At 37.5% G+C, this 12,099-nt stretch overlaps 2 protein-coding genes and 1 long non-coding RNA gene across 3 annotated transcripts; all 3 read right to left on the reverse strand.

The window, feature by feature from the left end:
- Positions 1-250: 250 nt before the first annotated feature.
- selenon (selenoprotein N) lies at positions 251-7,314 on the reverse strand. Its single transcript, XM_067455506.1, has 12 exons — positions 6,953-7,314; positions 5,755-5,872; positions 5,507-5,637; positions 5,119-5,331; positions 4,762-4,886; positions 4,428-4,565; positions 3,975-4,056; positions 3,635-3,823; positions 3,132-3,237; positions 976-1,088; positions 773-874; positions 251-669 (listed from the first exon to the last, which is right to left on the reverse strand). The coding sequence occupies exons 1-12, from the start codon at positions 7,130-7,132 to the stop codon at positions 502-504; spliced, it is 1,665 nt and encodes a 554-aa protein (XP_067311607.1). The 5' UTR covers positions 7,133-7,314; the 3' UTR covers positions 251-501.
- A 1,082-nt stretch (positions 7,315-8,396) lies between these two features.
- LOC137090642 (uncharacterized) lies at positions 8,397-10,215 on the reverse strand. The gene is made up of 2 exons (XR_010907934.1): positions 9,513-10,215; positions 8,397-8,964 (listed from the first exon to the last, which is right to left on the reverse strand). It is a non-coding gene; the product is annotated as an uncharacterized lncRNA (long non-coding RNA).
- Positions 10,216-10,496: 281 nt separating this feature from the next.
- Positions 10,497-12,081, reverse strand: znf593 (zinc finger protein 593). The gene is made up of 4 exons (XM_067455513.1): positions 11,958-12,081; positions 11,130-11,332; positions 10,972-11,034; positions 10,497-10,773 (listed from the first exon to the last, which is right to left on the reverse strand). The coding sequence occupies exons 2-4, from the start codon at positions 11,327-11,329 to the stop codon at positions 10,647-10,649; spliced, it is 390 nt and encodes a 129-aa protein (XP_067311614.1). The 5' UTR covers positions 11,330-11,332; positions 11,958-12,081; the 3' UTR covers positions 10,497-10,646.
- Positions 12,082-12,099: the final 18 nt, after the last annotated feature.

The raw sequence follows: 12,099 nt of genomic DNA on the forward strand, positions 1-12,099 counted from the left end.
GAACCATCTGGAACAAAAAAATGATGCAGCAAAACAAGTGGCTTTGTATGTATTAAAACAGAGTATAAAAGTAATTATCAGATCAGTAATAATACATAATGCTGTTTTAGTGCATTAATCTGAGCAGTAGATCAGAGTAATGACGTTTGTCACTCAGGAAGTGTTAAATTTGTACATAAATTTCTATATAAAAATATATGACTTAATTGAGATTGTGTATAGCTAACACCACACCCTGGTTTCATTGGGGTGACAAACCACACTTGTGACCATAGTGACAAAATTATCTTATATTGTGCATTTTTACACGTATCACACTAAAGATCATGTACAAGATATGGTCACCAGCTGCCTTCTGAATGAAGAAATTGCGTCCGCTCGCTGTTCCTCAAAGCAGACACGGGGGAGTAGAGCTGATATCAGCACTTTTTTTCTCTCAATTACTTCCTTCAATTCTCTCTGATGTGCACTGATTTTTCTGAAGACAGTCTTTAATCAGTTTTAGGATTCTAGGTAAGGTCTGGCCTTTTCAAGTCCTTCCTGCAGGAAGCGGATATATGTGGCGGTTGAGGGATCCTCAAAACCTGCTGAGAAACTGAGAGTTGGCCCCTCTTCCTCAGGTTTCATGGATGTCTGGTCCAGGAAATTATTAGCATTGATGTGATGGACCTGGAAAAGTTACAGTGATATTCATCCAAGCAATTTGATTTTGAGAGGTTGGCACAGACTAAAGCTGGTAAAAAAAATTAAAATAATTCTAAAGCAGACTCACCACAGTCCCATTGGGCAGCACCACCATCATCTCCACTGGAAAAGTATACATTTCCAAATGCAAACGAGCCTTTTCACTCAAATCCATATTCTTTGTATCACCCTAAATAAAGGAAAAGCACATTAGCACTGATATGCATCTAAATTTGTACGTTTTCATTTTGGCTTTACAATATACAACATCTAAAAAAACAAGTTCTTCACCTGCAGATCCTCCAGCTCTTTGACTAGAGACCAGCTGCTGATGAAGCTCTGGTTGAGTAAGGCCAAAATGGGCGAACTCTCGAGGACTGTCTCCCGAAGAGTCCGCCCTGAACCTAGCAGAGATAAGGAGAAACAAGTGTACAAAATACAAATCAGAGAAACATCTAATATAGCTGAAAGAACTTGAGTACTCTAGCTTTAAAACATGCTCTGACCAATGATTAACACTGTCAGAAGATCTATGTTGTGCTGACTAGGGATGCACCGAAAGGAAAATTCTGGGCTTAAACAAAAAATTCAGAATGCACTTGGCTGAAAACCAAAACTGAAAATGCATTTTTTTATTATTATTATTTATCATTTCAAATGAGCTTTTTAAAAATGTTTTTATATATTACATATTCTTTTATATATATATATATATATAAATAAAAAATTGCATTAAAGGGATCCCCTGGTGTTGAGACTTGTATGGCTTAATATAACATAAATGATGTCTCTTACTGAATTATGTAGTAGAAAACCCATGAAAGATCTACGTTATTTTAAAAATCGATTTTATATTTTTACCATGGGCGGCGCCATTTTGTTTGCGTTCTAGGTTGATGACGTAGAGTGGTTGAACTCCTCAATCAGCTGGCATTACCCGTAGCTATTTTTACCACAACGCAACTCGAAAATTGTTTCAGAGTTAAACAAAACCAATGAATTCCTTTGTAATTATACTTAAAACACACTCAAACATACATGTGCACACAAACTCACCTACACAAGTCACAAACAGATCGGCGGGCGCGCACACGGCTCTGTCTCAATCGAGATGTTGGGTTGCTCAGTCTCCACGACAGGGGCTGAATCTGAAATCGACCCTATACCCTTAAATAGGGCATTATTTGAAGGGACGGACATGTGTAGTGTTGTCCGACACCATAGTGGACATGTTCGAGTGCAGTCATTCAGTCTCACGTTCCACCGCAATAACGATTGTAAAGCCGATTTACAAACAGCTGTCCGACTTCACGCACTCAAACATACATGTGCACACAAACTCTCTCTCTCACACAGACTCACACACACCCCAACAGATCGGCGCGAACACACACACACACACACACACACACACACACACACACCCCAACAGATCGGCGCGAACACACACACACACCCCAACAGATCGGCGCGAACACACACACGCGCACATAACCCTCAATCTATTCCCGTTGATATCCTGTTCAACACATCCTGTTCCCTAGATAGACTGTTAGTAGATTAACTATAATGCCTATGTGACCAGCAGAGGGAAATATCTAGGTAGGACGATGGGATAAAGTAACGTGAGGAAGAGAGGCAGGATGTTTTGGTGATGATGCATGCGATTGAGACAGAGCAGTCAGAGGTGTGTGTGTGCGCGCCCGCCGATCTGTTTGTGACTTGTGTAGGTGAGTTTGTGTGCACATGTATGTTTGAGTGTGTTTTAAGTACAATTACAAAGCAATTCATTTGTTTTGTTTAACTCTGAAACAATTTTCGAGTTGCGTTGTGGTAAAAATAGCTACGGGTAACGCCAGCTGATTGAGGAGTTCAACCACTCTACGTCATCAACCTAGAACGCAAACAAAATGGCGCCGCCCATGGTCCAAATATAAAATCGATTTTTAAAATAACGTAGATCTTTCATGGGTTTTCTACCACATAATTCAGTAAGAGACATCATTTATGTTATATTAAGCCATACAAGTCTCAACACCATGGGATCCCTTTAATATTAGACTTCAATGAAATGCATACATTTTAATGATACTAAAATCAAGCTAATCACAATTTTACTGAAAGTAACTGGACAGAAAATATATTAATATTAAATATCAATATATTATTCTTTTTTCAGTTCTATGCAACAGAATCAGATTGAGCAGATTTCTTTTTTGACCGATTATCCAAATAAGGTTTATTCATACAAAGCTATTATCAGAGCATGTGAGTAGAGCATAGGGAGATTCAGTTTACGAATCAGTGAACGAGAGGGTAGGCTTTTTCAGGCTGATAATCATTGGCAACTGAAATTTCTTTGCATCCCAAATGCTGACACTTAATCGCTGAATTTAGCTCTTCCAGCAGTATGCATGCTTTGTTATAGCTGACTATGGGTGTCTTACCTCAGCATGACTGGTCATCCAGGGCTCCCCAGAGCAGGATTGAGTGAACCAGCTTTTTCTCAGCATCAGCTCTGCTAAAGGCCTCACTGAAGGGTAAATATGGCACCTTCCAAATAGAAGACATTGATGAATAGAAAGTTCAAAATTAGAAGCATTTACAATATAGATTAAAAATAAAGGTTCTTTGGTGCCATCCATGAAACATTTATATTGCACTAAAGTTTCTTTATAGTGGAAAGAGTTTGAATATTAACGTTTCACTCTAAGAAACATTAGTTTATTTTACAAATTGTTCACTGAATGGTTCTTTAGGGAACCCTTCTTCTATGATATTGGTGTGAAAACCCCCCTTTGAAACCTTTATTTGTAGTTGAATTAATTTCAAGCTGACTTTAACCAAGCATTTATGCAGTATTGCTGCAGACTTTTAAGAACTGATTTCAGGTGTTTAAATATGAATTTGTAATACAAAAATAGGTTGGGGTTTGTAGCAAGGGACTCACCTTTTTAAAGGGGTACATTGTGACTTCCAAGTGCCTTGATGCTTCTTCTCTGCTCAGCTCTGCACTCCAGACAATCTCCTCGAACACAAACTGAATGGGCTCACCTCCCTCCCCTCGGCTGTCAATCATGTTCCCTTGCTCATCATAGATCACTGAGGGAGTGGAGGGTCCCGCTGCCTTGAGCTCCATCTGTAAACATATATGGCCAATTTACTTTATGTATCATGTTTTAGTTAATCATGCAATGCTACAAAAATGCAGCAAAATGTCAGTGGAAGCAGTTTCCGTATTATGCATAATCAAGTCAAAACCCTGTTTTGTCAGCTTTATCAGCTCTAACCTGAGGCAGGTATCCAATGTCCACCTCCATGTTACTGCTTTCGCTGGCACCATACAACCACTCCATGTCCACATTCAGAGTTCTGCCATATAAAACACAGACTCAGCTGGTTGTGCACGATAACGATTAAGCTGATAATCCCATTTATTTTACTCAAATATGACAATTGCAATTAGTAATTATATGAATTAACACACTCTACATTAATAAAAACTGAGAAATTCCTCAAATAAATGTAAAATTATGTTAATGTTTTTCAATTAACATGAAAGCTTGTTGGGGCTTGTTACCAATGGGAGAAAAAAAAATTCAGGGGAAAAAAGCGGGGTAAAATGCACATGCATTATTGCTCAATCAATCAACAGAAATTGTGATCACGATTTACGCAGCCCTACACGCAACACCTGAAAAAATATTATTCTTGCAATAAGGATTAGCAGTAGGAAAACTGACTTGTCATTTGGGACGTAAAGGTGAAACTCTCGGATGTGGGAAGCATCTTTGGAGAGGATTATGTTACCAGCAAACTGCCCAGGAGTGAACCAGAATGGAAAGTCGGGAACATCATTTAGCTGGAATTCTGCATGGATTCTGTGATTAGTAACACAATACCATCAGAATTAGTTGGAGGCTTACAGTTAAAATAAAAGTTAAAACCTTTTAAAAATTGCAATCAGATATTCTGTGAGTTACATACACAGTAGATGTCTACTGGGTTTTAAGAAAATAACATTTATTCTAGATAATTTAAAGCTTAATCTAGCATGGCAGCATGTTTTTTACTTGCCTGAAAACAATGTCATAATAAAAGTCACTAGCAGCCCGTATACAAGCCACAGCTCCCTGTGGAGCGAAGCGGGATTTCACAAAGGGCCGCGGGTGGAACATGCTCAGCAGAGAGTGGATCAGCACCTGCAGAGAAATTACACAATCACATCACCCATCCATCCATCTATCCATCCATCCATCCATCAAATCAATCTGTTTTCTTGATCAAAATACTCTTCACAACCTCAGATCAGATCACCTATTATTCAACAATCTGGTTTGGATAAATCCAAGTGATATTAAATTAAATTGGTTTAGTAGGTGTGAGAATCTAAACTTACTGAACTGATTTCAAAACGTTAAGTTATATTTGTACCTCTTTGCCTCGCGGAGTGGGAGGGTGATAACGGTTATTGGGAAGGTAGCCACTGAAAATGTTCAGTTCGCTGGGAACAATCCACCAAGTGTCACCCAGGGCAGATTTTCCACTGGGCGGCAGGAAGACCTTGAACTGACTGGCATAAAACATGGATGAAGGAATGGCTGGACGTTTCCAGGTCCGCAGCCCACTAAGAGAGCTGTGTGAAACCTGATGAGAAAGACACTGGACTGAATTTACCTTATAAACCCATTTTTCTTATTACTGGTCATTTTCATGTATATACAACCTATCATAATATATATAATATTTTTTAATTCATCACCCTTGGGTCTTTTTATATCATTGTTTAGTGATAAATGTATAAATAATGAAGTCTAATTACCCCTAGAAAGCCATCTTTGCTCTTAGTCATGCTTTCCAGCAGTAACGGTTGCATTTTAGCATGCAGGGTCAGTGTCTCTCCATTTGGGTCATGTGGTATTTCCTCTTCAAACTCTGGAGGAGGTGCCACACCTTCAGTCAACAGAGATGGACATCAGGCATTTTTCATGCATGTTAACTTCAATAGACTATATCTGCCTGTGAAAGGATGCTAATCCTCTGCTAAAGAACAGACAGGGCAAATACTACCTGTGAGTTTTTCTGCAATAGGTTTGAATTCTTCTGGACTCAGATAAAGGTCATGATCGGTATCCAGGGATGAGAAGAAAAAGAGTCCATCTGCTCCCAGAGCTTTCAATCCAGCCTCCTAAAATAAATTCAATCCAAACAGAAAAGAAAACTCAGCAATTCCACATTTGTCACACCCTGCACTGTAAGCCCTAACTAACTAACTAATTGGTGTGAGTAAAGCCAACTCAAATTAAAAGTATTTTGAACTTTCTTTTTCTTTCAAGTTCTCAAAACTGACGAATTTTAAGTAATCTGAATCGTTTCATTGATTTGAGTTTTTAAACTTGTTTCTTTTAATTTAGACTAACTTAAATACTTTAATTTATATATAACTTAAATAGATGTTAAATGTATTATATTGTTGTTCTCAATCAAACACTATAAAAGCATTGTGTAACAGATTAGCAAGATATTACCACATGATTCAATTTGCTCCCTATTTATTGTAGCTAATTTGATGTCCCCATTTATCAGCTGTTTTGCAAGTGAATAAAATGTTTATTGTTTATTACTTTGCTACCGTATTCCGATTCGCGGGTGATTCAATAAGACAGGTTCTGTGAACCGTTTCAACTGATTCATTGAAAAGATTCGACTCAAAAGAACGAACCATGGAAAACTGAATACTTGCCCCAAGGCAACCAGACACAGTGATGGCTAGCTGCTTCGATTTATTTTTAACTGAATTCCTGACATACTTTTTATCTTGTGTCTGGGTTTATTTATCAGTCTGAGAAGAAGGGCAACCTGAAATATATCGAATGTGGGAAGACGCAGAATTAACAGTGATATATCAAAAAGAAGGGGGGTTGGTGTTCCAACAATCTTGCCCAGCTGGGCAATTACCCAACCCTTGTAAAACAGCGGGCAACTGGAGCACCAGATGCAAGTCTGTTCGCAAATAACAAAAGAGGACGTGGCAAAGGTAGTGCAAATATACAGCCTACTGCCAAATTATTTACACTTTAAACGAATATTAGAAGAGGGATGTTTAAACATATAAAAACTTATTGCATTTTAGCCAGCCACAAATAGCATGTGGCTTGAACAGCTACACTAGAAGACAATCACGCTATGTCTCATATTGGTTCTAAGAAAGCATCCCTCCTTCACGGGTCAAAGAAATCCTATGGGGAAAAAACGGCTATTAACTTACATGTCGTTTCACAAGCTGGATGTCCTGGTAATATTTAATGCAAAAGCCGATGAAAGGAACAGCAACGATTATAAATAAAGTGGAGAGCTGCTTGAAACGTGAGCGGGCGCGTTTGCTGGATGGAGTCGCTGGATCAGCCGTTGGATCTCCAGCAGTAGTTTTATCTACGTCTGCGGCCATACTCTAATAAATGGCTCTATCTGCTCTGTAAATCACTGCTGGGCCACAGAAATACCCCAGGGTGAAAACAAGACTCTTAGGTAAAATCCAATGTAGTCATGGGTTCGTCTCCAGTATACAGTGAGCAGTTACATTGTAGCGGTGCAGTAGGAAATCACCCTGCCTAGTGGATCATGCCTGACGCTCTTAAAGGGCCAGTGCGCACGTGTTTGACTCTGGGTGTGTGATCAAATCTAGTGAGCTGCCTAATTAGACAGCATTCGGAACGTGGCCATGGTGCCAAATGCTATCTAGATAGGCAGCTGAGTAGGTTTTGAAACAACATGTATGACCATAATTATACGGTTCGGGCTAAAGAATGTACGTTACTGGCACGGTCTGTTTGTCCTTCGTGCTGCTAATACAGCTAAATATTTTTTATGTTATGTGCCTTAGGGAAAGAAGAAAAAAAAACATTACCGGTGTGAATCTTGGGACAAAATAATGCCAGTGACATTTTAAGATATAGCAAAGCAAGTTGCTTCCCAGCAAGCAATTTTGCGTCTAAAAGACGTCTAATAACCGTCTAAACACAGCCCAGACGTCTAGGCTAAATCAAGGCTAAACTTGGGCTGTCAGTGAAAATCTAATAGACGTCTATCATAGCCCAAGATTAGACGGCTACTGAATGACTACATGTATATGTCTAATAGACAGCAATATGGGTCTAGGCTAAAACAAGGCTAAATTTGGGCTGTCAGTGAAAATCTAATAGACGTCTATCATAGCCCAAGATTAGACGGCTACTGAATGACTACATGTATATGTCTAATAGACAGCAATATGGGTCTAGGCTAAAACAAGGCTAAATTTGGGCTGTCAGTGAAAATCTAATAGACGTCTAACCATAGCCCAAGGATAGTCTTGTCATCAAATAGACGGCTAACACATGACTAATCTATACATTTAATAGACAACAAAATGGCTAAAGGATTCTTTTCACTCAAATATAACGGGTTCTAAAAAATAACAATCCATCCAAACACATTAAATATAAAGGTTTTATTTAGACAACTTAAGATAATACTAAAAGATCAAAACATAAAAATGACCAAATAAAATGTTAAAAATAAAATTAAAAATAAAATTAGGACAAGAAATATGGAATATTAACAACGTAATAAAAAAAAAAAAAATATATATATATATATAAACTCTGTTGCCGCTGGTAAGTCGGTCATCATGGCATCTGCCAAATAAGAAACAAAACGTTGCACAAGAAAAGCATTGTTGACATCATAATTGTTTACTTTATTTAAAGTAATTGTGATGAAGTCATTCTCTTTTGCTTGGATGCGCACTAAAGCTGGGCAAAAAAAGGTTAAGATACATGTATGTGACATGTTTAAAGAGATAGTCATCATTTACTCACCCTCAAGTTGTTCCAAACCTGTATGGGATTCTTTCTTCTGTTGAACACACAAAAATATATATTTTGAAGAATGTTGGTAACCAGGTATTTGATGGTAGCCACTGACTTTCATTGTAGGAAAATAAATACAATGGAAGTCAATGGGGCCCATAAAGCTTTTGATTATCCAGGTTCTTCAAAATATCTTCTTTTGTGTTCAACAGACGAAAAGAAACAACTTGAAGGCGAGTAAATGGCAGAATTAAAATTTTTGTGTTTAAAAGATATTTTAGCCATTATGTTGCATTAGGACCCTGAGGTAGATGATTGGAAAAGCATTGAATGGTTTAAGGCAAAAGTGAATTTCTGATCGTCTGTCGCATTATGAACCATCCTCTCCGGTCATCTGGGTCAGGTCTGCTTTCTGTCCAACGAGTCAAAACTAAACATGGAGAAGCAGAATTCAGTTTTTATACGTAACATATCTTGAACAAACTCAAAGAAAACCTGCAGTCCTCCGACAACTCTTCATTTATTTTAAATCAGGGTTTAATCTTTGCCACTGCCTTTTATTAACTGGAAAGGAATAATGATACATTTCTTACACTGCACTGCAAGTTTTACTCTCCTGTTATCATGTTTTTTTTAACAATGTCTTCTTATATTGATTTTTTAAATTCCCCAATGTTGCTTTTATGTAAAGCACTTTTGGCTTGGTAAAATATGCCATTCAATTTTGCCTTGCCAATTCAAAGACTCATATTTTCATATAATGATCCAAAGAGTAAAAGGATATTTGTGGCTTTCATAACAAATTATTATAGGTTGCACGTTTCTTGTTTATCCCCTTGAAGGTGTAACGTTACATGTAGCATGCTAACCACATGGCTTTATTCTATAATGTTACTAAGCTAAAATCTCACCGTTCATACACGATAACAAATAATGTATATAATGAGCATATGTCAAAACGAAAACACAGATACTTACAAGGGCTAATCATGTCCTTTAACGTTTACTGTTGCCCGTTGTTGTTCTCCGTTCTCCTCTTGTGTAAAAAAAAAATCCACTCCAACCGACAGAAATGTTTTTCGCGATATCTGCCGTTGCCAGTAGTACAGGCTACAGTTGCCACCTAGCGGTTGAGAGTTGTAATTTTTTTTTCTTTTTTTTTTTTTTCAAATATATCTAGCTTACGATTTTCTTTGACTGTCTTACATTTTAAGTGAATGTTATGGGGGACAGCAAAGCTAAAACTAATTCAAATGTTTACAAATGGGTGGGCTAAAAGCAGACTACACATAGCCCGTCCAATTCAGAGCTAAACCGTGGCTATAGATAGACCATGACATGAAATGACACATCTTGCAGATATTATTGACAATGCGAACATGATGTAATATTAACCATATCATGTGCTACATTGCCAAAAACTAAAATTAATCAGTTTTGTCTTTTGACTAAAAGTGGGCTACGAATAGCCGGTCTGTATAGGAGCTAAACCGTGGCTACACACAGCCTATGCACATATCATTTTAAAGAAATGATACCAAACACCTTGTAATCACTGTTAACTTTGCTTACATGATGGAATATCATACATCTCACAAATTGTTTGGACAAAAATTAGATGTAACCAAATTCAAGATTCTTTTGGCTAAAAGTGGTCTACTCATAGCCGGACTATATCAGGTCTATAGTTAACCTAGACGGTGAAATGACGGCTATTGCTTGCTGGGATTTTAGTTAAAACAGCTCAAACATGCATTTTTCTGGGACTATATTACACCTTGTCTGTGAAACCAGGGGATAGTTTGCTGGCATGGATTTAATTGTGTATTATACATTTAAATGTCATTGTTCAAGAAGAGCACATGGCAAACTAAAATAGTGAATAGGTGGGAAATAAAGACATTGGTGCAGTGTAACAGTTACAATGGAGAGGTTTCTGAACTACATTTGAGGAGACAGCAATGGAATTATCATTTTATTTCAACTATCTTATAGTACATTTAATTATATATATAAAATATTAAATGTACACACACACACATTTTTTTAGTCTTAGTCCAGACCTAATGGTTTTACTCAGAAGTCCACAGATAGGTAGAACAAAGTCCTTTTTCAGTCCATATCCTCCTCAACCTGCTGTGTGTGAACCTCTATGGTTTTGGGTGGGATGTAAGAGCCCATCCCTGCTGCCCGCTCTGCCTCAGCCTGTGTATACGGCTCGTCCCTCAGCTTTTTCAATCTTTAACATAAAATAAAATAAATAAATGATTAGAAAGGACGTCTGAACAATCAGGGATATGTTATGGAGCTAACATCAATCTAATTCTAAATGAGGAACACAAGCATTATTTCATTCCTCTCATGTAGGTAAATGTATTATATATGATTCAATTATTATTTAAGATTAAGAAAGAGATGTTATCAAGAATCAACTCACCGTTTTTTATGACCTTTGGTCTTGAAATGCTCTTTCATGGTTTTCAAATCAACAAAATATCTCCTACAACAAAGGAAGAAAAAACATTTCGGGTCAAAATCTGATTACTGTGTGTATGTGCATGCTGTTTTTGCCAGTAGAGGTAAAGTGTGACTTACGCACAATGCAGACAGTAATGCTGGGCACTGCCTGTAACATCATGATCTACATCTTGTTTGAGTAACTTGACAGAATTTGCAGGGATCATGTCTGCATGGATCTGATCAATGTCCTTTGTCCTACGCTTTGTCTTCCATGTCTTGGCAATATGCTTCTTCTTGGTACTTCTGTGGTTTCCTACCTGTTTGGACTTACCCATGATCTGAAAACAAGAGGAGAAAATAGATTGTTTCATAGAAAGTGAGTTTCAGGAGTTGTGAACTTGACGAATTAAGGTCTTCAGCTTCTCCGAAAGACAATATAACTGCACTAAAAGATACCATTACGAATAAAATATGCCACCTGAACATTCCCTTAAAGGGATAGATTAACTAAAAATGAAAAAGGACATTTTGAAGAATATGGGTTAGCAAACATGGACCACTGACTTCCATTATGTGAAAATAATACTATGCAAATTCAAATAATACTATTGAAATACTATTCAATGGGAAAACATCAACTGCCTGGTTACCAACATTCTTCAAAATATACATTTTTGTTCAGCAGAAGAAAGAAATTCATAAAGGGTTGGAACAACAAGTAATTTTCATGTTTAGGTAAACAACTATACCATTCATTTTTCAACAGAAAACTTGAGCTATAAAATGTCAGAGCAACACATAAAAAAGAGAAAACTGAAAGAAAAAAACAGTTCGTATGACAGTGGTATTTCGTAACCAGAAATCGATTATTTTCAGCGAAAACAATAAACACATTTTCAGCAAATTGACATTATAGACTGTAAAGCAGAAATGAAGATGATGTGAAATTATTACTTTACTCACGTTAACACACTGCTGCCTCACTTTAATTTACAGTCCGTAAACTGTGACCGTACACATGGTTGTATACCAGCTGGAATAACTTCCGGGTCGGCAGAGTGCTCGTGTAATGTGCGCGTTCACCACTAGACGGCAGTACAGACAC

This window comes from Pseudorasbora parva, chromosome 10 (assembly GCF_024679245.1).
Source record: "Pseudorasbora parva isolate DD20220531a chromosome 10, ASM2467924v1, whole genome shotgun sequence".
In the NCBI taxonomy this organism is placed as follows: Eukaryota; Metazoa; Chordata; class Actinopteri; order Cypriniformes; family Gobionidae; genus Pseudorasbora; species Pseudorasbora parva.

Excerpts from the sequence above, each read along its gene's own strand:
- znf593 (XM_067455513.1), bottom strand. The coding sequence starts at position 11,329 with ATGGGTAAGTCCAAACAGGTAGGAAACCACAGAAGTACCAAGAAGAAG. Across the intron at positions 11,035-11,129 it reads CATTACTGTCTGCATTGTGC|GAGATATTTTGTTGATTTGA; the intron begins GTAAGTCACACT and ends CCTTTGTTGTAG. Across the intron at positions 10,774-10,971 it reads ACCAAAGGTCATAAAAAACG|ATTGAAAAAGCTGAGGGACG; the intron begins GTGAGTTGATTC and ends TTTATGTTAAAG.